The 23,508-nt window shown below is 44.3% G+C and overlaps 1 protein-coding gene and 1 long non-coding RNA gene across 4 annotated transcripts in view; one reads left to right on the plus strand and one right to left on the minus strand.

Annotated features, from left to right (window-relative positions):
- Positions 1-10,522, plus strand: part of LOC139104479 (uncharacterized) — a 36,148-nt gene extending 25,626 nt beyond the window's left edge. For both annotated transcript variants that reach the window (XM_070660011.1, XM_070660012.1), the window contains one exon: positions 3,342-10,522. In XM_070660011.1, coding sequence (XP_070516112.1) covers positions 3,342-3,521 — 180 coding nt within the window. In that variant the 3' untranslated portion in view covers positions 3,522-10,522. The remainder of the gene's footprint in view (positions 1-3,341) is intronic.
- LOC139104480 (uncharacterized) overlaps positions 1-20,088 on the minus strand; it is an 82,450-nt gene extending 62,362 nt beyond the window's left edge. For both annotated transcript variants that reach the window (XR_011546038.1, XR_011546037.1), the window contains exon 1: positions 19,975-20,088. This is a non-coding gene — a long non-coding RNA (uncharacterized lncRNA). The remainder of the gene's footprint in view (positions 1-19,974) is intronic.
- Positions 20,089-23,508: the final 3,420 nt, after the last annotated feature.

Below are 23,508 nucleotides of genomic sequence, written 5' to 3' on the forward strand. Positions count from 1 at the left end.
GGTGCTCGACGTTTAATTATCAATCATTACTAGCCGCGAGCAATAACATTAACGGCGGTAATGAAAAATTGTTTATCTGATTATCGGGTTTTTTTTTTTCTTTCTTTTTTTTTTTTTCTTTTTTCTTCTCTCAAGAAACTAGATTGCCCGAGTAATCGCGACGGGGCGACGTGCGTTTCCGCGTGCATCCAACGTCTTGTTTTCGCCACTTTTACTACCGCCGATCGACGCATTGTGACAGGCGCGGCTCGCTTTAACGGCCGCGGAGAGCACATTTGCGCTCACTGAACGAGCGCGCCGACCGCAACTTCTGTTTTCCATCGGCTTTTTCTTACTTAGTCTTCACGGCGAAACCTTAGGAGCCGGGCGATTGGCCGTTTCCACGGCAAACCGCGCAATTACGTTGCACAATAATCTATCTCGCCAGTAGTCGCGCGCGTTCGCGATCATAAGACCTCTCTGTCACGCCGCAGGGAGACTCCGGCGACGGTGGAACGAAGACGAGGAAGGAGCGAGAGTTTAATCGCTCGCATCGCGCACGCCGCGAAAGCCGCTCGTGCGTAATTGCCGGTATTTTTTCTTTTTTTTTTTTTTCTTCTCCCGGACGATCGACAATCCGCGATAAATCGCCGCGAGCGTTGCGCGCTTGACTCATAGGCGCGGCGATTATCTCGCCGCTCGTAAATTGATTTATTTCGGGGATTGCGCGACGTGCAAGCCGAGAGGCAAGCGAGATCCTTACTTTTATCCTCCAGCTGTCTGTCGTTTCTTTCTTTTTTTTATGTTACTCTACCGAACGCATCGATGGCTCGCGCACGTAAGCACGGGAAACACAATATATTGATTTTCCTTTCGCGATGCGTACTGAAGAATTGGTTGCGGTCGGCGCTACGGGCAATCGCGGGGAAATTTACATTTTACGATTCATTCGTCATAAAGCGGGGAGTGCGTTGCGTCCTTTCCGCAATTTGCTTTCTAATCTGCATTCGTGCATTTTGTACGTTTTCGATCGCGACGTTTTTCTTTCTTACGGAGCGTTTTTGCTGCTATTGATACCCGACCTCGTTTTCCTTTCTTTTACTTTTTTTTCTTTTTTTTTTTTTTACGAATCCGGAGGACTGACTCAGGTTGCGTGACGACGCACTTTTCTTTGTGTCAACGTGTAATAACGAGTGTTAATTAATTTACATGTATTTCAGTTGATTACCTAATGTGACACGTAAAAAAAAAAAAAGAACTCTCATTCTAAACCGTTTAATTTATAAAAACAGTGGGTGTAAAAAATCGGTAAAAAAAAATTAAATAAATAAATTAATAAAAAAAAGAAAAAAAAACACTTCGCGTTTTGCTTTCTACAAAATAGCCTCGGCGTAAAATTTTTTCTACCCGCGCGCAAACATGCACAAAGACAAGACATGTACAAAGCGAAACGTATTGCTCGAGCAGGCGCTCTCTTCCGGAGTGCGGGGCTATAAAACGGCATCAATATATCTCCGCGTTCGTGAGCGGAGAGAGAAAGTCCATTCGCGCGGTCCCGCGGTTGCTATCGCAGGTGACCGAACATACGCATTAGATATTAACGGACGTGATCGCGTCCCTTCGCGGCGGCTCGCCCCAACGTCAATCGCCAATGATTCCGCAGCGAGAAAGGGACACTATTAATTGACGAGCGGAACGCTCCCACAAGCAACACTCTCGCGCCCTCCCACATAATTCTCCTTTAATGTGACGTTCTCGTCTACTCCTCTTACTTTCCGCCCTATCCACATCCGAGATAATCTTTCCTTTCGCGCTTATACGCGCTACGACGAATCAAATGTTTTTTTTTTTCCCCACGCGTGATTGCGAGGGTGTAAGAGAACATGTATCCTCTCCCCGTCTCTCTCCCTCGTCCCTCGTGGGGTTCGAGCCGGGCGACGCTACCCAGATATTATAGTCATCCCATAAAAGCCCGCCGCCTCGGCGATTGGGCTTTCCCCAGGCGTTTATTATTGCACGTCCGGCCCGTGGCGAGTGGATTAAGACGAGACGGGAATCGGAAGTCGCGGGTCGAAGCTGAGATAACGTCGACGGGAGGCGGGCGGAATGGAGAAACAAAGGGAACCCTTCGGAGTTAATCGTCCTGCGGCAAGAGATCGTTCTTTCACGCGAAATATTACAAGAGCGTGCCATCGGGATCTGCGATAATTTCCTCGGACTTTGGATAGGTCAATGTAATGGATTTTTTTATTACGCCCCGCGATTATTTTTGTATTTGTCAAAGACCTACGGCGTTTAACGCGCCACAAAAATCGCACCGACGTTAAAAGTAAACCTCCCAGCGTGTTTTATACGCGAAATAAAAATGAAATTATTACAGATGTTACTTGAAACAAATTTGCGTGGAGGATTTCGCGCGTCTTCCTTTTTCTTCAACGCTTGAATTCTCTCGCGGTCCGACTAATACGACGCGGAATCGTTATGCCGGTCTTGTCCGAAGGTACCGCGAGTTAATTGGGTAATAAGTATCGTTCGTAAGTACATCCTAACGGAATTTCTTTTTGCGCGCGAACGATTTGTATGATTCTCGACACGAAATCCCACGCGGCGACTTCACTAATACCAGTAGCCGCAGGCATCATTTGGCGCAACGGGATGGAAGTTAATTGGGTAATTAGTGTCATTAATAAGCAGGCTTTAATTGAACCTTTTTTTTTATTCTGCGAGTCGCGAGTGGGTCTGAGCGCGAGAAACGGTTTTCGTAAAGAAAATAGGGAGCCCGAGAGTAGACGTTGTAGATTTTAGCGACGCGATATTTCCCCTCTCGCAAACGCCGTTGTCGTTTCTCCGTGTAAATTCGTCGGGATAAGGGGACTCGATAAAACGACCGCGTCGCGTTTTCCTCCTTTTTTTTTTTTTTTTTCCTCTCCGCCGTAGGCTTAGCCGCAAGAGAGTGCCGGATCGTCGGTAATTCCGTCCAATTAGGACATTCCCAATTAGGAACCTTAACCCTGCGTGTCGACCGTTGTTCCTTCCTACACCATTCTTCAGCTCCCCGGATCTACTACAATGAGGAGAAACTTACGACAAGTCGTTTTCGGCAAATCTTTACGAGTGTCGGAGCCCCGTTACGTTTCTTATCAATGTGGAATTTTTAACTGCGTTATATTCGCACTTCAAAAAAAAAAAAAAAAAAAAATTATCTTATACATATATTATTTTTAAGTATATACTTATTTTATATTAGATATGATAGATCGATAAAAAATTTGAAATTCTATTAATTTCAAGTCGATACCACGAAGCTGAAATTTATTAACACGGATGCTAAACGACCGATGTTTCTGCTTCGTTTGTTGCAGTCTGAGATCGAGAAGTCGGCGCTACCGGTGATCGGCTCAGGTTTGTCCAACGGTCGCAACAGCAACTCGTCGTCCACCGACAGTTTACTATCGCTGTTGATTCCGACGCCGTTGCGAGAGACCCTTTGGGCAACGGTGGCTCTATACCTTGGCTGGAGACTCGTCTCCCGCCTGCGATAGACGCGCCGGTTTTGCCCAACCGTTCTGAGCGATTCTACGGATTCGATCGGCGATTGCGCCGATAATTGGAATGGCAATACAGAGGGCTACTAAAACGGAACGGACAGACCGTCAGCGACTCCTTTCCTTGTCTGCGATCGCGGGTGCCCTACGTGGAACCTCTCTGAACAGGATCGGGGAAAGGAGAAGAAGAATGAGGCAGTCCATGGCGCATCACTCCGGATCTCTCTACGTGATCGGATGATGGATTTAATTGAGGTAGAACGCGTCGAAAAGACGAATCGTTCGCTTATTCGTACATCCACTCCGATGATACAATTGTAATTTTATATTATTCACCTTTGTATTTCGCGTCTGTGTTGCGCGGCTACGCGAGAATGCGCTTGATCAACTTTGATCGGTTCCTGAGGGACCACGCGACTGCATATAAAATAATGATATCTTTGATCATGATGATGAAAGTAGTGATAATTATTTGCTTCTGCGGCGTGTTTCTGATTTCTTTATATATATATATATATATATATAGTATATATATAATTGATGACTCTGATTAATTATTTCGATAATTGATAACTGAATATTACGATAACTGATTTTATTTGATAGTTATTAATTGATAATTAATAATCGGTAATTAGTAATGATAGTAATGAATCATTGATTTTATGATAATTTTTATATTGATCATTGTGATAATTGATAATAATAATGATGATTAAGTTGACGAGTCATAGTTGCTCTCTACTAAGTATATTTCTTCGTCTCTCCTCGGAGACCTTTAATTGAAAACTTTAACTATGAGATTCCAAAAAAACAAAAAAGTTCTTAATTTTATTTGATCGATTAAATCAACGTCGGCTGAGGCTCGACCCTATTCTATTTCCTTCATTGCCATTGTCGAGAATTGCGTACCGTCAATAAATTGTGACTGTGATTGCCGCAGATGACAAAGCGAAGGTTTAGCAACGGCGGAACGACGACGTCGAAGTACAAGTGCATTCTCGCGCGATGCAGGAGTTATTTTCGTACGTAGCGCTATTTGTGCCGATAGTTCGCCTTTGCGAATTCATAGGCAAGGGGCGAAGAACGGGGGATTAGAGTTTTTGAGGGGGGGGGGAAGGGGGAGGGAAGATAAACCGGGCGAGAGTAATCGAATTGCGTATTATGTGGCGATCGGACCCGAGACACGAGCAGGGAGGTATTAAGGGTGACGGGGGAAACTAAGGACGAGATCCAAAGAGGATTAAACCCAATAATCAAATGATGATCTCATTACGGATAAATAAAGAGAATTAAATAAAGTAGCGTGATTATATGGGAGCGAGAGAGGGCGGACCATACGCTCTCAACTCTCTGTCTTCTCTTCGCGCGTCCGTCCCTCTCTTGATCTCGCCAAGATAGAAAGACTACTTTTCGATACGCGGTTTGTAGATAACGTTGCTCTCCGGCACCGGATAAGGGCCGGCGGAACAACTTCTTGTCCAAGATTTTTTAACGACACCGCGCCACGACGATGTTTCGCGAGGCTTGCTTAGAATTCCTCAGAGAAAGACAACGAAGAATTTTTAATACATCTTTACGATATCACGAGCCTAACCAACGGACCCGCTTATCCGAAATAAATTCACAATTATATTACAGTTGATTAGCCTTGCCAAACGTTTACCGTGCGCGAACAGAATATATGTATATAAAGAGAAGTCGAGAGGGATACGACGATTCCAAAAAATGTTAAGGGGATAGGGGACGAGCGAAGACGTAAGATGGAGACAGGGGAGCAAACTTGTATATGCATAGAGGATTTATCTAAAGTAATAAAAACTCAGTAATAAGTCGATGTTATAGTAATTAAAGTAGATAATCGATAGGCCGAGGATCGCAGCATCTTGATTGGCTAGCTGCGACTCCCGTGGACAGTTTTCAAATGATCTCCGGTAGCTTAGCTATTAGTAGGCGCCTTCGTAATATGCGAGACGTCTTTCGCGGCACATCGGAAGGACCTTCTTTACCCTTGTGCCCCTTTTAACTCGTCTATTCTTCTCTTTCCTTCTTTCCTCTTTCTATCTTCTTTCTCTTATCGACAAGAAAAAAAAACGAAAAAAAAAAAAAACTGTCTATCGATTCTCCTGCTCTAACTCACCTACTCTCATTCTTCTTCGCGATCTCTCTCTCCCCCCTCCGTTTCACTTCCCTGCTTCGCAATTTCATGTTTATCGACGACAGTTCTTCACCGTTCTGTTGCGCGCGACGTAACGTAACGTAATCTCTGATCTCGAACTTAGCGTGTATTGGTAAGAATCGTGTGTTGTGTTCGCTCGACGATCCAGAGTCTCAATTTTCACGGGCGAGCGAGCTCGAGCCTTCTCGTTTCGCGATTTCTCTTAGGGTTCTCTAGATAGGAATGGCGGAAGGGCTAGCTTAACTTACTGAGTGAGGGGGTGGGGAAAACAATCCTTGGACTTTCTCGTTCGGTTTTGAACTATCGAGACCAAAACTATCGAGGCTGCTGTACGGTCGTCCCTACGGGCTCCGCGGCGCTTTCTCTTCTCTCCGAGTGCAAGCCTATTGCGTTTTCCTTTGTCTCCCTATTGATAGGATCGTGACGTTACTCCGTCGAAGTATTCCAGTGTTTAGATCTATAGTATTTATTTGTAGGCGATACCATTTTTCTACCGTTTAATAGGGCCGCGTTTTCAGATAAATATGTACGCGCGGGCGGAATACATGTATGTATATTACTGCCATTTCGAAATAAGCAAATCCTCGCCAGACGCTTCCAGACGGGAGGCGGCTTTTGGAAAGTCAATAACGTTGGTGTCCATAACACGTAATCTCTAAAGACAAAAATAGTTAGCGTCGTTCAGACGGAGATATTTAAGGGAATACGAGTATTCGGTACGCGCTGCTAGGAAGAGCGTTATACACGGCGGGAAAGTTAACGCGTTGTTCTAATCACAATATGCGCGGATAGTAAATTTTCGTATTTTCACAACGCTTCATTTTGCCGCAATTCCGCGAGTCATTTCTCATTGTCAGGAACTCGGATCCAGCTCCGCGATACGCGAGTCACCGTTGAACCTAGCACATTGAGATTTATTTGTCAGACACTGCATATCCGCGCGTACTATTTGTTTAATGAAATTATATTATCTCGAAAAGAAACGCGTTTGTCAAATTAATAATTTTAATACGTAATAAATAATTGATCGCATTTTTTCCAATTTATTATTTAAAATTCACTTAACGTTGACTAGAACAAACTAATAGATGTTATATCATAAAACTTTCAGGCAAATTTATACGGAATTTTTAATTATTATTTTAATTAGATCGATGAAATTCCCTGATTACGTTTATTCATTTGGAAAAATATCAAAACGAGAAACTTATCTAGATTCGACGGTGAAGTCGCTTTTCGCAGTCGGTAAAATTATCAATCTTTGATCGGGTTTCCTCTGTGCAGCTTGCTCCTTTAACGGAGAGAGCACGCAAAGGTACAAGATTATCATGTATACATAATTGATATAGCTAGTATTCGTCGTTGTATCACGGGAACCGAGCCGCACGAGCCAAGAGGGCAAACTCTATCTCGGTGGAGGTTGTTGCATTGCATTCCGACCAAAAGGAAAATTTCCATTTTCCTACAGCGCGGTGAAACGAGACGCGAGACGGCCTAAAATAAAGGTCGCGGCCATTTAATCCTTTTACTTCGTAGATAGGGAAAGGCAGAGCGAATTTGCGAGTTCCCGCCATTTGTGGCCCGGGGCGGTTATATACACGCAACATATATATATATATATATACTTATATACATATGTATATATATATATATATATATATATACGTGTGTGTCGGAGTAAAATTGAAAGTGAGAAAACACGGCGCATGTACATAGTCGCTTCTTTTCGGAGCCGTAAACGCAGTAATGATCTACGGTTTCTTTCCCAGTATAATTCTTTTTTTTTTTTTTAATTTTTTTTTAGATTTTTTTTTTTTGTTCGTTTTTTAGAATTAATTGCTCTGTAGAAGCACCTAGATAGTAGTCAGCCATACTGAGAATATAATAATGATATATGGATAAACGTATATAAAAGTATATATATATAATGGAAGACATATATGTATATATATATAAAAAATATATATATTTTAAATGGTATAGTTGGGGATATTACTGTTTCGAGAGATAACCTGACGGAGAGAATCGTATATTTCGAAGGGGCGCGGGCCCGAAGAAAGTATGACGGGGGAGATGGTGTTAAGGGTACTGGAGACAATTGTTCTTCGGAGATTCGACGGAGGTGTTGATGGACGTAGGTCGAAGGTGGGAAATAAGCTGTAACTGTGACTATGCGGATCGTGGGGGGCAGGCTGTTGATACGCTTACTCGGAGCTTAACGCGAGATTAATTTTAGGCACATTTTCAAACAACGTAGGAAAACAAACGAGAAAAGCGGTCTTCTCGGGGATCTTCTTGCGTTTAAAAAGACAAGTTCGTAACACGCGTTCGTAATTTGCAGTGCACATCACAAGCATGAAATCTAATTAAAAAAAATAAATAAATAAATAAAGAAAGGACCAGCGGTAGATGCAGCCCGCCCACCCGAGATCCCCGCGCGTCAAAGCGTCACTGTGATCTCGTAAATATTAATAAAATATCCGATTATTATAAAGAATAATCATACGAATACTATGGTATATCCTTTTCCCCCTTCCGTGAACAAGAAAAAAAATTCTCGGAGATACGATCTAACATATTTTCGCAACTGTAATTGTGGTTGCTCCTCTCTCTTTGCATTTCTTCGTCCCACCTTGTTCTGTTTGTATCTTTTTTTTTTTTTCTATTTTTTTTCTTAATTTTTATAGTATGCGTTTGCGCGTAAGTTCGTAAAAGTAACGTTATAAGTGTATCTTAAGAAGACTTTCATATGATCTCCCAGAGGTATCGATTGTTAGGCGAATTCAGCGGCCGAGGCCGTTCGTTTCGCCACGTGCAAGAAATCTATGAAATTCAATAATTTCTGTCTCTCTTTATTTTTTTTTCTCTCATCTTGTTCTCGGGTTTTACTCTCTCAATACGATTCATCAAAACGAACGGCATCGGCAATCGACGGTCTGTACCTCAGTTAGTTAAAGCTAGAATTAAGAGGTTAAAAAGAAATAAACATTATATTCGACGCGAGAGAAGACGAGGGATAACGACGTTGTTGTAGCGATCTTATTCGGATAGCTAGGTTTATAACAACGAAAACTGTTTATCGCTGCGTTCGCACTCAATAATCATCTATATAGTACGATCACTGATTATTATTCTTATTAATTACTATTATTTCTATGATTATACTCGTCGCAAAATGTGTAAAAGCTCGAGGTCTCAACTCCCCGGCGCTATAAAGAAGTAATCAACTAGTCTTATCGGACCAACCATTGAGATTCGTGTATTTTTGTTTAACGCATATTTTCTAAGATCGAGATTTTCCCCTCTACATACATATATATATATATACATATATATATACATATATATTTACAAATATATATATTTTTTTTTGTTTTAAATAATTGATTGATCCCCCCTTCCTCCCGCGATTCTCACCTCTTCTATAAACGTGATCCCGAAGTATCGAGTTTGAAAGCATCGGGGGCGAGGCTCTCTCGGGTACGCTCGCTGCAAGGGTGACCCTTTGACAGGAGCTCGGCGCGAGACGCAAGACGGAGAACGGTCGTCTCGATTGAGAGACGTCGCGTCTGACGCATTTGTCTCCATAAAAGATTATCTCTAACAGTAATAAATTATATTGTAAAATTGCGCGGGAGACATTTGATCATTGAAAGCAGTATTTAAATCGGGGCCGGACTTCGTCGCGATCGATTGTGATTTCTTTCCTTCCAATCGATATCCCTCTTTTCTCGCGCTTTCACGCGGCGAACGGGCGAGCCCCGGTTCAAATAACGTATTAAAAAAAAATGAATGTATCAAAGCAAGAACTCGTTGTACACATAATTATATGCGCGTAACGCGCATATGCATATACATGATACACGTAATATACATGGACATACACTTGCCCTTAGTACTATTATAATCTAAGATTTTATGAGAAATTTTATTTGCTCAGACTGCATAAGTTTGCCATAAATTGACTGTTGTACGTTCTTCGGATGTGTATTAGTACTCGTGTTTAGAAGTAAGGGAATTATTCGCGATTATTCTGTCGCTCCAGCCACAGTCAGGTGCCAACCGTCGCTCACGGTTTTATTCTCCTTAGCGGAGTGTGCAGAGGCACGTAACAGTGACCCACATCTCCGGATTGATAGATCGACCGTTTGACGCGCGCCACTTGGATAAAAAAAAAAACCCCGCTTTTCGATAGGCCTTTCGGGGTGACTCGTTCGATGTTCGAAACACGTACCGCAATTGAATGTTGCCCGGTGATATTTCATTCGCGCGGCTACGTCGCTCTGCGTCTCGCATTTTATAATTTACATCGTAAGCTTCCAAATATACTACATAACACAGATATCCATTCATTTTCAAACGAAATCCTCGATAATCAATTTTGTACGCCGTCGACCATTGGGGAAAATCTCTTTCTTTGAAAGTATCTCGGTAACAACGTTTACATTCGACGATTTTATACATTTATATATGCATATATAATATTTCATGCAAATTCACTTTCGACACGTTGCGCATTTGAAATGAAAAACGAGCGAGTCACACTCGGCGGACCGCATTTGCCTATCCCCCTACGCTGTAATCTTTTGTATTCCATTTAAACTAGCAAGAAGTTCGTAAACTCCGAATGCCTACAAAATACGTTACCTGTAGCCAAATGTCCCGTGGACCATATAGACCGCCGCGATCTATTCGTTATTTGCGAGAATAAGAGAAAACGATAGGAAGAAAGAAAGAGAAAGAAAGTAAAGGAACTTGGATCAACCGAGCGTGCGTGAGATCGTATGACAGGGGAACTGACGGAGAGAAAGAGAGCGAGAGTGAGAACGAAAAGCAGACTAATTCTTGATAACAAACAGAGGAAATTTTTAACCGCTTCTCCCAGGACGGGCGTCATGGAGTCTCTCAAGTCGTATGTAAAGCTCGCAGCTGCCTTGTGATAGAGTCTGGACTGCATATAATGTAAATCTGATAGAAAAAAAAAAACCCCCACGATTAGACTGTCAAAAGAGTACGGTCTTTATGTGCGCCCACGCATAGAGATGGAAAAGGAACATAAATATAACGGCAAAGACAATACATCTCGTCGATCGATTTCTTTTTTTTTTTTTTTTTTTTTTTTTTCTCTCTTTTGTCCAGCTGACCAATCCAAAGAAGCGACCAAATAAATGAGGAGGGAAATGATGCGAGCGCTTGCACGACGCTTGAGGTGCTGTCCTTTTTCTTTTCGTTTTTTTTTTTTTTTTTCTACTTCGCGATATTGATGCTATACGCGTGTCTATATATATTTTTTTTCTTTTGTTTTTTTTTTCTTTATTTTTAGATATATATATGTATATGTATATCTTTCGTTTTGCTTCGAATTTCCCGATGCGAGTGATTGGACGGAAGATGTACGGCGGTCACGTGATATATATTATACAAATATATGGTATTATGTAATAATCTCCCCTCCTTAGTGCAGATGTAAGCGAAAGAGAGCAGAATACTGTTGATTTGTTTTGTTTTAGTTTTGCCTCTTTTTTTTTTTTTTTTCTTCTTTTTTAACTTCCTCTAATAGTCCCGATCGTGCTGATTCTTTCGTAACGATCCACTTCTTCCCTTCGTCACTCTTCACGTCTTCTCTCAACTCGACTTTACCTTCTCTCTTCTTTCGTTTCTCCTCGCCTCCAATTAAATTTTGGCTTAAGACGCGGAGCTCGGCCGCTCTCTAAGCAGCACGGGAGTGTTCTCAAAGCGTGAAGGAGAGCCGGAACACCCGAGTTCCTCCGTCGTGCTCGTTTCTTCCTGCCTCTTCGACGGGTGCACAAGAATTGCCGTAATAATCTACGCGGAAACAGAGAATATTCGCCTGTGCTGCGTTTCTTTTTTTTTTCCACTTTTGTTTTTGTTTTTTCTTTTTTAATTTTCTCTCTTTCTCTCTCTCTCTCTCTCTCTCTCTCTCTTTCTCCCGTTTTTATACTTTAGTCTCTTCTCTCTTTACGCCCTCTTCTTCTCTTTCGCGCTCTATCGGTGTTTTTAGTTTTAAACGAATGTACGATCGCGCGACTGCCGGTGTACGCCTCGGCTTCTCTCGGGGAAACCGTAAATCGAGGGACGCTCCGATTATCACGCACGAGTTCAAAAGCGAACGATGAAAGTGATACGCGTAGCGGGGAGCCGATGCGTGGCCGGCATGCGGATCTAATCATACGATGCTGTGCTATCATAAGTCATTACATATACCATATGTTATCGATTACTTTTGATTTTAGTTTATGACAATTTTTCGTGTTATTAATTTTATTGAGTATAATTTTAAGTACTATGTGCGAACGTCTATCATTATTATCTATTATCTATTGATAGATTATTATTATTATTATTATTATTACCGGATTTATTATTATATTATTATTATTAATATTATATTAATATTAATATCATCATTATTACGATTATTATTATCATTGTAATCTTAATATTTTGTAAAACCACTCCCCATGGTCGATTATTTTTACAAATCGCTCTCGCGTCCGCTGCCCGACCGCCGGTCGATGGAGCGCCTTGAAGCCCGCCGTTTCAACATGCCCGACTTACTCGACTACACTTTTGTTCTTCTCCCTTTCACGTACGTTTCTCTCGTGACACGGCGCCTTCAAGGCGCGACGTCGACTATTGGGAGTTCGCAAGGGGACGGGGACATCTCTCCGCTACCCGCATGTCTTTCATTGTACAGATTTTTTCACTTTTATATAGTTATTGATATATCATAACGTTACGCAATGTCGATTGCGACGGTGGCCACTTATGCGTCGCCGTACCATTATTGTACTTTTTGATTTTTTTATTGAATAAATGTGAACACGCCGAAAGCATTAACACGTACGCTTCTATCTACCGTTCACCCTTTTTTCCTAAACCTACCTCCCTGTCGCCCTTACGTAATTATGTGAACCCGTTTCCGTCGCGAGATGCCGCACAATCAGTGAAAGTTTGAATCCCGAGTCACGGACGAAGGAAATAATTCAAATATACTTGAGAATAAAGGAGAGAACGGTGAGAGTGAGGTCGGCTTTCTTTTAATTTATTATTATTACGGCTTTATATAAAATGGACGCTCGTGATTGTCCAATTTGTATCGATCCGCTGCGGATTGGCAGTGGCGTTTAGAATCGTTCTAATGGGTTTCCTGAGACGTGCCATCTGCGAGGCTCATTACTAAGGGATGCGACCGCAAACCAATCGAGCGTTGTGCCCCGTTCTATTCAGTGTTCTGAATCTAATGCGAACCGCAAGACGTTGGTCGGCGCTCTGTGTACCAGATTAGAGCGTGGCAATTGCTTTGTAACGAGCGTAGACAACGGTGCATGCAAATTGAGATATTGAAATATTAACGAGTCGAAAGTTACCGATCATCGGCGTATGTATTTCAATCTACCGCGGAACGAGACGGCTGCGATATTGTTCGGGAAAATGGCCTGTTTTAAATTTGAAAGAAAGAAACCAATACGCGACGTGCAAATTTTGTCGTTAGGGAGATCTCGGCGTATTGCGCTCGCAGATTGCGCCGCGTTGGAGGACTACAGATAGGTGGTATTGAATAGAGAGCACGCGTATGTACATGTCGCCCACCCATACGCCGCGAATTTCCTCCTTCAATCCTTATTTCTGTCGCGATTTTCGCTCGCAATGTTCCACCGTGAATTAACTCAATCCGAAACAACAGCAAACAAGAACGCGCACGTTTGACGTGTAACTGTAAAAAATAAAAAAAAGAAAAAAAAAATGATGCCGATGCAGCAGCATACGTGGAAAACATCGGCAATGTTTCGTCATGTTTTTAATAACTTCGACTATACATATATATACATATATGTGTTGAAAACGCAGGTGCGGAAAGTCAAATAAAGCAGGAATGCACAATTGAAATAACGGGCCATGGAAACTAGTGACCAATGTGAAACAATAGGTTTAATTGAAAGCGCCAACTATCAATTATTTCCTACATATCGTCTCTCCGAAAAATATCGCATTGCAATCGTATATAGCGACGGCTGAGAATAATTTTTTCATATCCACAAACATAGGCTCGTATCAAACCTCGCAGATGTTCCGTCACTTAAAAGCGCAAATAAAAACTAACTCTTCCCCATCAATTAAATATCCTAATTAAATATATGTTAAAGTAATTTTGATTTGATTCGATATTAAACAATTCAAACGGCGATGTGTCTCGAGCGATAAATATCCGTCTGGAAAAGACCTTCCCTTTTTTAATACCGCCGTTCATCCTCGATCAATTTGGAAACTGCGTGCAAACAGCGCGGAAGCGCGTTCGGCCGGGGCGTAAATGAAAAATGCATTCGCAAATCCGCACGCCGGTGCGTTGCATCGCTGCGCGCCCGATATTCACGGTGGGGTGGGAAGGGGGTGCCGGCTACGAAAGTGTGCAGCGCGTCGCAACGGGGGTGGCGAACGGGAGTTAAACCGAGTGCACATGTCGCCAAAACGCGCGTGTCACCGGGTAGAGGAGCGCCGGTATATCTGGCGTGCATCCATATGCAGATCCCCATTGATATGACAACATTTACATACTGCATATTCGCTCTGGGCCATATACTCGCTCGCCAATTCCCCATTGTTGGCTTTCGGCCACCAGTGCGTTTGATTGACATTATTGGTCGCGCCGCTGACACCAGATTACATTTCTATTTGCATACATTCGCGAACCAGTTTGAGCCGAGCCGCTCGTCTGTGCTCGTACCGCCGCATCCCGCACCCTCGTGTCCGCCTGCATTTCGGGCATTTTTCGTCCTACTCCTACGCCGACGATTGGCCGAGCGATTTTCCGTCCCGACCGTTTGAGCCTTTCACGAGTTATACGCGTGTCATATTTTTTTTTTCTACGCGGATGCAGGTGCAACGTCGATAGACAACCGGCGATTTGACAGGGGCTGCGATTACGCCCCGATGGCGGCGCAATCTGTTACGCGTTTTTAGGGACCATTACTTAGATATTCATCGAGGTTTTTTGCGTCAAATGAATTTGAACAAACCCGCGCCTCTCTATCGCGCCGGCACTCGATAATTCGTCATCGGTTTAGTCTATATAAAAGTTTTATAGATGCGACAAGGTGTCTCTCGTTTTAACTTTCACGTGACGGTATCGTTTTATTATATGGATGTTTTAATACAACGTGCTATGCGCAAGCAAGTTTTGCGGAGCTTTGTGTGAAACGTTTGAGAGAAAAATGGAAAAAAGAAAAGAAAAAAAAATACATACAGCCTCGCTCTTTAATCGTCGCGTAGCGTGAAATGAGCGCACGTGTCGACATTTTCCGCTGGCCGCACTGTGTCGCGCTATCAAATAGATTTTTACGTATCGCGGGTCCGGCGAGAGGAAGATCGCGGCTTCCGTCTGATTAGACGCCGTTGCGAAAGAAACAATGGGCAGTCGGTCGGTCACAAAAGGGCGCGTGTCAGGCGTTACTGGCGGCGGTTAGCCCTTTATTGGTAACCCTTTGGCCCGTGAAATATGAACGACGTAGCTTTTGTCTGCGGATAAGCGACGCGCGGATATTAAACGCGGATTACGCCGGCGTCGCGGATGAACCGTGCGGTTGAAAATCAAGCGACGCGCAGCCAACTCTTCACGGAGAAGGAGCAGCGCGCTCGGTGCTTCGGAGCGTTCAAATAGATCGGCGTTTAATTGTTCTCGTTCGTTTATTAGGCTCGGCTCGCGTGGGAGAAAAGAGTATTGGGGCCCCTAATGAGAATAATTATTTGCGAGAGCAGCTAACGAACTTGTTAGAGCTATTATTAAAGTTCACATCCCGTTAGGCGCGTAACGTTACTCAATGTGTATTAAGAGCTTGAACGGATAAGCGCGTAATAACTTCGAGAATCGTAAATGACGGTAGATGCAAATGGTGCTAGATACAGCGGCAGAAATACGGGTCAATGTTAACGATCATACTTTCCCCTGTTGCAATAGTAAACAGTCGCTGTTGCAACGCGCGATCGGGCAAAAAAATCGCGAACGACTTAATGTGCGGCTTATTGCGTCTCGGACATTGCACGGATTTCCTCCGTTCTCGCTCGTGCCACGCGTGAGTTATTTTCTGCGTACGTCAGGTGTTTTGTGCGCTAATGTTTCGTGCCGCGGCGATGCGCGAAACTGGGCCAGGACCTGAGATGATTCAAAGGCGAACGTGACGATGGCGCGGTTGCGACAGAGTGCGGTGACTAACTCCGCAAGTAGATAAGAGGAATCGCGCGGAAAACGCTTTCGGTCTGTTATTTGCGGCCTGAAGGATTATTTCGTATCTACTGCACGCTCGTCGCTCGCGATAGAGAAGATATTACATGCCTCCGCGTGTAAATAAAATTTATCTTCCCGTCAATTTGCTTACGAGGTATAATGTAACGAGTGCCGTTGCTCGAACGAGAGCAAAAAGATTTATCTCGCTGAAACGGTCGGCAAGAAATTAAACGGCACGCGAAAGTAAAGAAATTCAGAGCTGACTTCCGTGGGCACGATAAAACCGTGAGTCACGCGACGTTTTTCAAATCATCGATCCACATATCTGTGGTCTCGCGGCAAACAATGCACGAGTGAAAAAAGTATATCGCTCACCGGTAGCACTTATCGGAAAATATCTGATAAAGAGCCGCGATCTTTGCTTGCAACGTAAGTGACATAGAATTTTATCTGTTAACTCATGTGTGAAACGACGCGATGAGTCATCGGTTTGTGATAGTATTACCTGATTGATCTAACGTATCGATAAACAGAAAATCGTAGTTCGAAAGTGAATAGAATTTGTATAAAATCCGATCGACTAATAAAGCTTCTTGGTAAACTTAGTAAAATATGATTATTAAAAATAATAATCCCCAAATAAAAATAAAATAATCAGTGAAGGCGCAGTTGGTTTTCTAAAACAGCCTTGACTATTCCTACGCCAAGTATTTTAGATAGCTACAGTAAATTTAATCCAATAATAATACCCGCATTAACAACAGCGGAGTTCATCGGATTACGAAATTACAAAACACGTTCGCGGAACGTGTTCTCTACTCGACGGTGTTCTCGGGCAAGAGCCTAGCTTAAGAGGCTTCGAGCGTAACAACGTTACGTCAACCCTTCCGTCTCATCGGGATCGCGTCGAGAATCAATGCTCTCCGGACAAGCTGTTGGTGACGCGCCGATACGCCTGGAAGAGGCGTTCAGTCACGCGGAAAAGCTAACCGAACAAACGTGGTAGCCGGTATAGATACCAGGTAGGTATTTCACGAGCGAAATGGCGCACGCGGGAGGTTGAGCCGTGTGCACAGGTGCGTGCGTACGTGCACCGATCGCGAGACGCATATATGTTCACGCACCGCACGGCCGCGGTGGAACACGGAAGGAGAACCCGAGTCGTCGTATCGCCAGACTGCCTGTCGCCCGTAGCTTTATCGGCTTTTTCTGCAATATGACTATCGTCGCGGCCTGCTACCCGACCGTTCGATAATATGATTCATTTCTCGCGTCATAAATCAGGCATCGCGAAGATGGGCTGCGTCGTTCGGAAAAGCTTCTATCGACGTGCATATTTTGATTATAAAAAAAAAATTGATCGAAAAACGAATTCCGGCTGATAAAGTTTTATGAGTAATAAAATTTTGCAAAAAAATATTTAAAAAGAACAACAACAAAAAAAAGAATTAATAAAAAGACATTTTTTTATTTAGAAAAAGAAACGCGCGAGTTGTTAATGGAGAGTCGCTCTCCGGATGCCCGAAATGCAGACCTTTTGTCGCGCGTCTCGTAGTCTTTTTCTAATCTCCTCGACTTGAAACAGCGGACAAGTCGTCTGGAAGCGCTTAAAAGCGGAGGAACTGTGCAACGAGGTATACTTTGCGAAGGTAGCACTAATAGCTTAGAGAGATGTTCTAGAGACGTGAACGCTCGTGGGCGGAAATAGTATCGTAAAGCGTCTATTATGCCGCGGCTCGTCTTTTGTTCTGATAATAAAGACGGTGATGTTATTATTATTACGACTATCATTATAATATTGCAGCATGGAAAACGCACTTGTTTTCCGGGTATCGTTACTCGAGGGAGCCTAACGTGAAAGACTATAGAGAGAAACTCGGGGGCATGTTCATACCGAATAAAAATAGGAAGGCCGAAGCGAGCTAGAAAATAATAATCGAGAAATCACGGTGTTAAAGACCGATTAAAATCGACGGGAATATTCTAAGCTGCACGTGTGTTGCGTAAAAAATTTTGACTAATCTTCGATTGATTTTGATTGATTTTTTTACCGTATTTAAGCGATAGGTATTAATTATCGCAAGATTACGAATTTCTTTTGTTATTTCTTATATCTTGAAGCCGATATACTTTGCGGTTGTTGTATATAACTATCAATTTTCTGCACGACAGTAACATGTCAGCAAGTAATCTACCGAGAGATATAATAGAAATTTAAATTACAGCTCGCCCATAATAATAAATTAAGACGGCCACGTTGTTCGTTCATCGTTCGCTAAAAAGGCTGCCAGGATTTTTTTATGGACGATGAAAAAATTATTGGATTTAACAGCTGCGCCAGATTCTGCCGACGAACCGTGAAAAGACTCGGAGATGGTCCGCAGGAAGATTTAAGGAAAATATTGCCCGCAGCGCGCTTGTGTTTTTCCTGCGCCGGAAACGCTCCAAGACACAATAAATATTAATAAACGCAATGCAAATTAGTAAAAATAATTGGACCAATCTTATTTTTTCAGCAATCTAATTTGAATTAAAAAAAAAAAAAGAAAAAAAAGCAAACTCGATTTGTTGATATTACGATATGCGGTTTTAGTTGTTCTTTTTTTCTTATCGCCTGCTCTACGTCACTTCTCGTTATCTCATTCTTTCATTCTGTCTGATTCTTGCGATTCCTATCTTTTCCTCTCATCGCCGATCCGTCGACCAGGCGAATCTCGCGCAGCGAAACTCGTTTTCAGCTTGTTTACGTCGTATTCCATCTCGCAACTCCGCGGTAAGACTGCAGCGACCGTGTTCGGGGAGGGGAGAGGGGCGAAGTTTCTTTTTCTTATTTTTTTCTGACCGCGAGAGCTCGGCCCGCGAAGTAGTTTTTATGATTCACGGGCGGATGTGCTTCGTCTCGAATTTTTCCGCGGCGATTCTCTTCTGCCGCGAGGAAGAAGTCGCGTGTCCCGTTTGTTGTTCGTCCCGCGGTCCACGCCTTCGCGCGATTTGCATCGGCGTGTCGTTAGCATACCAGGGCGAGTCATCACCAACCGTACACGGTGAAGCCGGGCTTCGCCGGCGGCAGTGAGTTATGACGGAAAGGGTTGAATTATATACGAAATTATTCGAGCGACGAATTTATGCGCCGCGCGGGCCCGCGCGGCCGCCACGGAACACGGTGAAGTGATATTAATTGCCGTGGCAAAAAGCCGAGGAAACTTCAGTAGGGAAGGCCGCGGCAGGGTTTTCCCTTTCGACGGGACTAATTACCCGCGAAAATCGCATGTCGCGAACACGCGATGACGTTTAAAAAGGAAAGAAAAAAAAAAAAAGAAGCGCGAGGCGAGAGGGGGAACTCATCGAATTTCACCGCTTTCCATTAGTGATTAGACGAAGTCGCATACTTCGTTTCAACTCGCCGGCGCGTGCGATAGCACGCAATTAGGGTACACGAAGAAATAACAACGTAATGCCCGCCCGTACAATAAAGGGTAATAAATATTATAAAGTATCCCACCGGCACAAACAAATGTAATTATTACCGGTAGCATTAACAGATCGCCAGCGCGATAGCCGTTGCCTGCATCGCCCATTGGAAAATTTAATAAAACGAACGAACGGGGAAGAAAAAAAAAAAGGGTTTCGAATAAGAGCAACGGATCTTAATGAATTTCTAGGAAGCCAATAATTTCTCTTTCGAGATCGTATCGAGCACGCGGACTTTTTATTGCGCTTCAAGTTCGCGAGCGTATAGCCGGGGATTAATTAGCCACAGAGAGAGCAAACAAAAATCGTTCGCTTTCGTAATAAGGCGCGGCGAGCGCGGCGTAATTTATTGTTATCCCGTTCAATACGCGCTAAATACGATGGGTTCTCGTTTTTCGTTCTGCGAGCGCGCCGTTAGCTCGATCAGTCTTCGTTTCAGCGAAATATATTTAATATATATTTTAATATCGATATAAATCTGTTCGGATGCATCGGACACGGTGAAATACAAATGTATAAATACTCAGCGATAAAAAGAAAAAAATTTAATCGCCTACCTTGCTGATGGTGCTCCGCGATGCGCGTCGCCTCCCGGGTCTCTGCCTTCCCCTCAGTCCTCACCCCTCGGACGAGTCTGGATCTCCGTTCGGCCGGTACACGCTCCTTCACTTGCTCCCTTGCACATTTGATCATCCGCTCGCGTTGTTGCTCACTTGTAGCTTTAACTGCACTTTGCACTCCCGACGCCAAACACGACGCGCGCGTTTCGCTACGTCGCGGCGGCTGAAATTACACCGGGCGGCGCGACGATCCGCCACGTTCGCGACACGGCGCGAGGAGGTCGACGAGTAACGGAACGAATGCGCGAGAAGGACGGGAAATGGCATCGAAAATCGGCGGATGGCGATCATCCTCGCCCGCCGCAGCTACGTTACCTGTTGCTGCTCGCGGCTCTCCCGTGAATTTTCCGAATTCCGCGAGCGTTACGTGACCGCGTTTACGACGATTATCACTCTCACGCGGCGATGCGGATGGAGCTAATTACTTCGTATGCGACGAAGATGGAGGATCGTCTCGAAGTGCGTAGGTGGTGGTGCAACCGACGCCTCGTCAGAATCGCGCGATTTACTCGGGTGAACACAGTTTTAGACGGCTCGCGATCGCGAAAGGCAAGGTAATTCGATGCAACGTTCTCGCGATCAGGATGCGATCGCTATGTATGTTCTTTTCACTCAGTTTTGCCCGCGCATCCGGAGAATTAATATTTTAACGAACCGCGTAAGATGACCGTGCGCGCGATTTAACTGGGTCACTGGGTCACTGCTGCACTAGATGGTCGTGCGAGTGAACTGGAGCCCCTGTGACGTCAGAGGGGTACGGGATTGGCAGATTTTTCCACTACGCAAGATGGCCGCCGGAACGAACTAACTAACAAAGTCATTGAATTGTTGGCAGCCTGGCACTGATCCCGCCAGTTTCGGAAGTCACGTAAGATGGTTGCGCAAACGAATCCGCGACGACGATCATTTCCCGCGACGTGTCCCGTTCGCGAAAGAGTGACAAAGTGCGTAGGAACCAACAGCGTACGTGAAGCCCACATGTTTCGATGAACTGAGCGACCGCGAAGGTGACTATGTAAATACGCACAAGGCCAACAGAGCTGCGCACCGATTGATCGTTCGATTCACCTTCCCCACCCTTCCACCCCCGCACCTGAGTACTCTGCAAGTATTTCGTCGCGTTCTTCGACGTTCCGCGCCGGCTGTCCAGAAATGATACGCGGCTCTTCGTGTCGTCTCGCGTACTCCAAAGACGCTCGTGATCTGCATTCGCGTCGGCGGTGAACTCTAAGTGCGACACGAGATATCGGACCGTCGAATCCGAGTGTCGTCCCGGAAAAAGTTAATGCACGGTCACTCGCGTCACGCGTGTGTTAGTGTCCTGTAAATGTGCGAGCTGTCGTCGAAACGGAGCACCTTCGACGGGGACTGAAAGGAGGAATCACGGACAGCGGAAGGCTGCGGAGAACACGAGAGGGATGATAAGCTGCGGGAAACCCGCGAATTACGTCGTACGCGACTAAGATGAAGAATCGTCGCGAAGTGCGTAAGTGGTGGTGCAACCGGCGTCTCGCCGGAGTCGCGCGATTTATTCAGGTGAACAGTTTTAGACGGCTCGCGATCGCGAAAGACAATGTGATTCGGTACAACAGACGTTTTCCCGTTCAAGATGCGTACGCTACGTACCTCTTTTCACTCGAATCTGTCCACGGACCCGGAGAATGTTAACAGAGTATTTTGACGAACCGCGTAAGATGACCGTGCGCGCGAATTAATTAAATCACTGGGTCACTGCTGCACTAGATGGTCGTGCGAGTGAACTGGAGCCCCTGTGACGTCAGAGGGGCACGGGATTGGCAGATTCCTCCACTATCCATGATGGCCGCCGGAACGAAGTAACTAACAAAGTTATTGAATTGTTGGCAGCCTGGCACTGATCCCGCCAGTTTCGGAAATCACGCAAGATGGTTGCGCAAACGAATCCGCGACGACGATTATTTCCCGCGACGCGTCCCGTTCGCGAAAGAGTGACAAAGTGCGGAGGAATCAACAGCGTACGTGAAGCCCACATGTTTCGATGAACTGAGCGACCGCGAAGGTGACTATGTAAATACGCGCAAGGCCAACAGAGCTGCGCACCGATTTATCGTTTGATTCACCTTCCCCACCCCTTCACCCCCGCACCTGAATATTCGGCAAGTATTTCGTCGCGTTCTTCGACGTTCCGCGCCGGCTATCCAGAAATGATACGCGGCTCTTCGTGTCGTCTCGCGTACTCCAAAGACGCTCGTGATCTGCATTCGCGTCGGCGGTGAACTCTAAGTGCGACACGAGATATCGGACCGTCGAGCCCGAGTGCCGTTGCGGAAAAAGTTAATGCACGGTCGGTTGCGTCACGCGTGTGTCAGTGTCCTGCCCGAGCTGTCGTCAAAACGGAGCATCTTCGACGGGGACTGGAAGGAGGAATCACGGACAGCGGAAGGCTGCGGAGAACACGAGGAGAGGAAGGATGAACGGCTGCGGAAGGCTGCGGAAAACACGAGGAGAGGAAGGATGGACGGCTGCGGGGGACGCGGGAGAGGAGCGAGGAGAAGCAACGTAAGTAAAAGTTTTGTATGCGAAAGTGGCCCGTATTCGAAACGCACTTTTGTTACGTATTTAACGTGCAGTTGACGCGATTTTTATTACACACTTTCATCAGAAACAAGCATGTAGTACGTGCGCTTGTCGACAAAAGTGCGCTCCGCGTGCGAAGGGTTTTATTTTATTTTATTTTATTTTTTATTTTTACTTTTACGCGATAAAAAAGCCCAACAATCGCGGGTTAGATTTCATTTTACGCTGAATATATCAGACAACAATATGCATAATTAGAACGGCATGTTTATTATTTCGCGCAATGTTACGGAACGGAATTAATTCATTCGCTTGAATCAGATCGGCGAGTCGCACATGCCGGAGATAAATGAGCTATCGATAACGAAAATACACCGCCTTCGTAGCTCCTAAGTGACTCAACCGGTTTCTTCTAACTCGCGTGCATCGAGCTGTACGTGCTATTTCGCGTTGTGTTTTGTGACAATATACTGCAATGACGTAGCAGGTATCCAGCAGGAAAATACCTCCGCGAGATATGCAATTAACACATAATATCTAATTATATTAATGAGATAAAGAAATAACGATTATTATGATTTAATTGAAGTATTTAATCTAGCATTTAAACGTATAAAGTGATTAAAATTGCAAGCGCGTATTAATCTTCTTATAATCCAAGTATGCTCTCTTGATTATTATAATTCTCGATCATTTTAAACTTATTAATTAAAAAAGACATCGTTGGATTTGCGATAATCCTCCCTTTAACATAGAATATCGGCTTATCGCGTGACATTATCTCGAGCGACGCTGGATGAAAGTCGTTCAGTGAATCGGAACGATCGTCGACCGCGACGGAAGGAAACTATAAATCTGTCGTTAATTACAATCGCGCGTTATTTGGAGCGCAAAGAAACGATTGGTTCTTTTTTT

Source organism: Cardiocondyla obscurior, linkage group LG07, assembly GCF_019399895.1.
Source record: "Cardiocondyla obscurior isolate alpha-2009 linkage group LG07, Cobs3.1, whole genome shotgun sequence".
Classification (NCBI taxonomy): Eukaryota; Metazoa; Arthropoda; class Insecta; order Hymenoptera; family Formicidae; genus Cardiocondyla; species Cardiocondyla obscurior.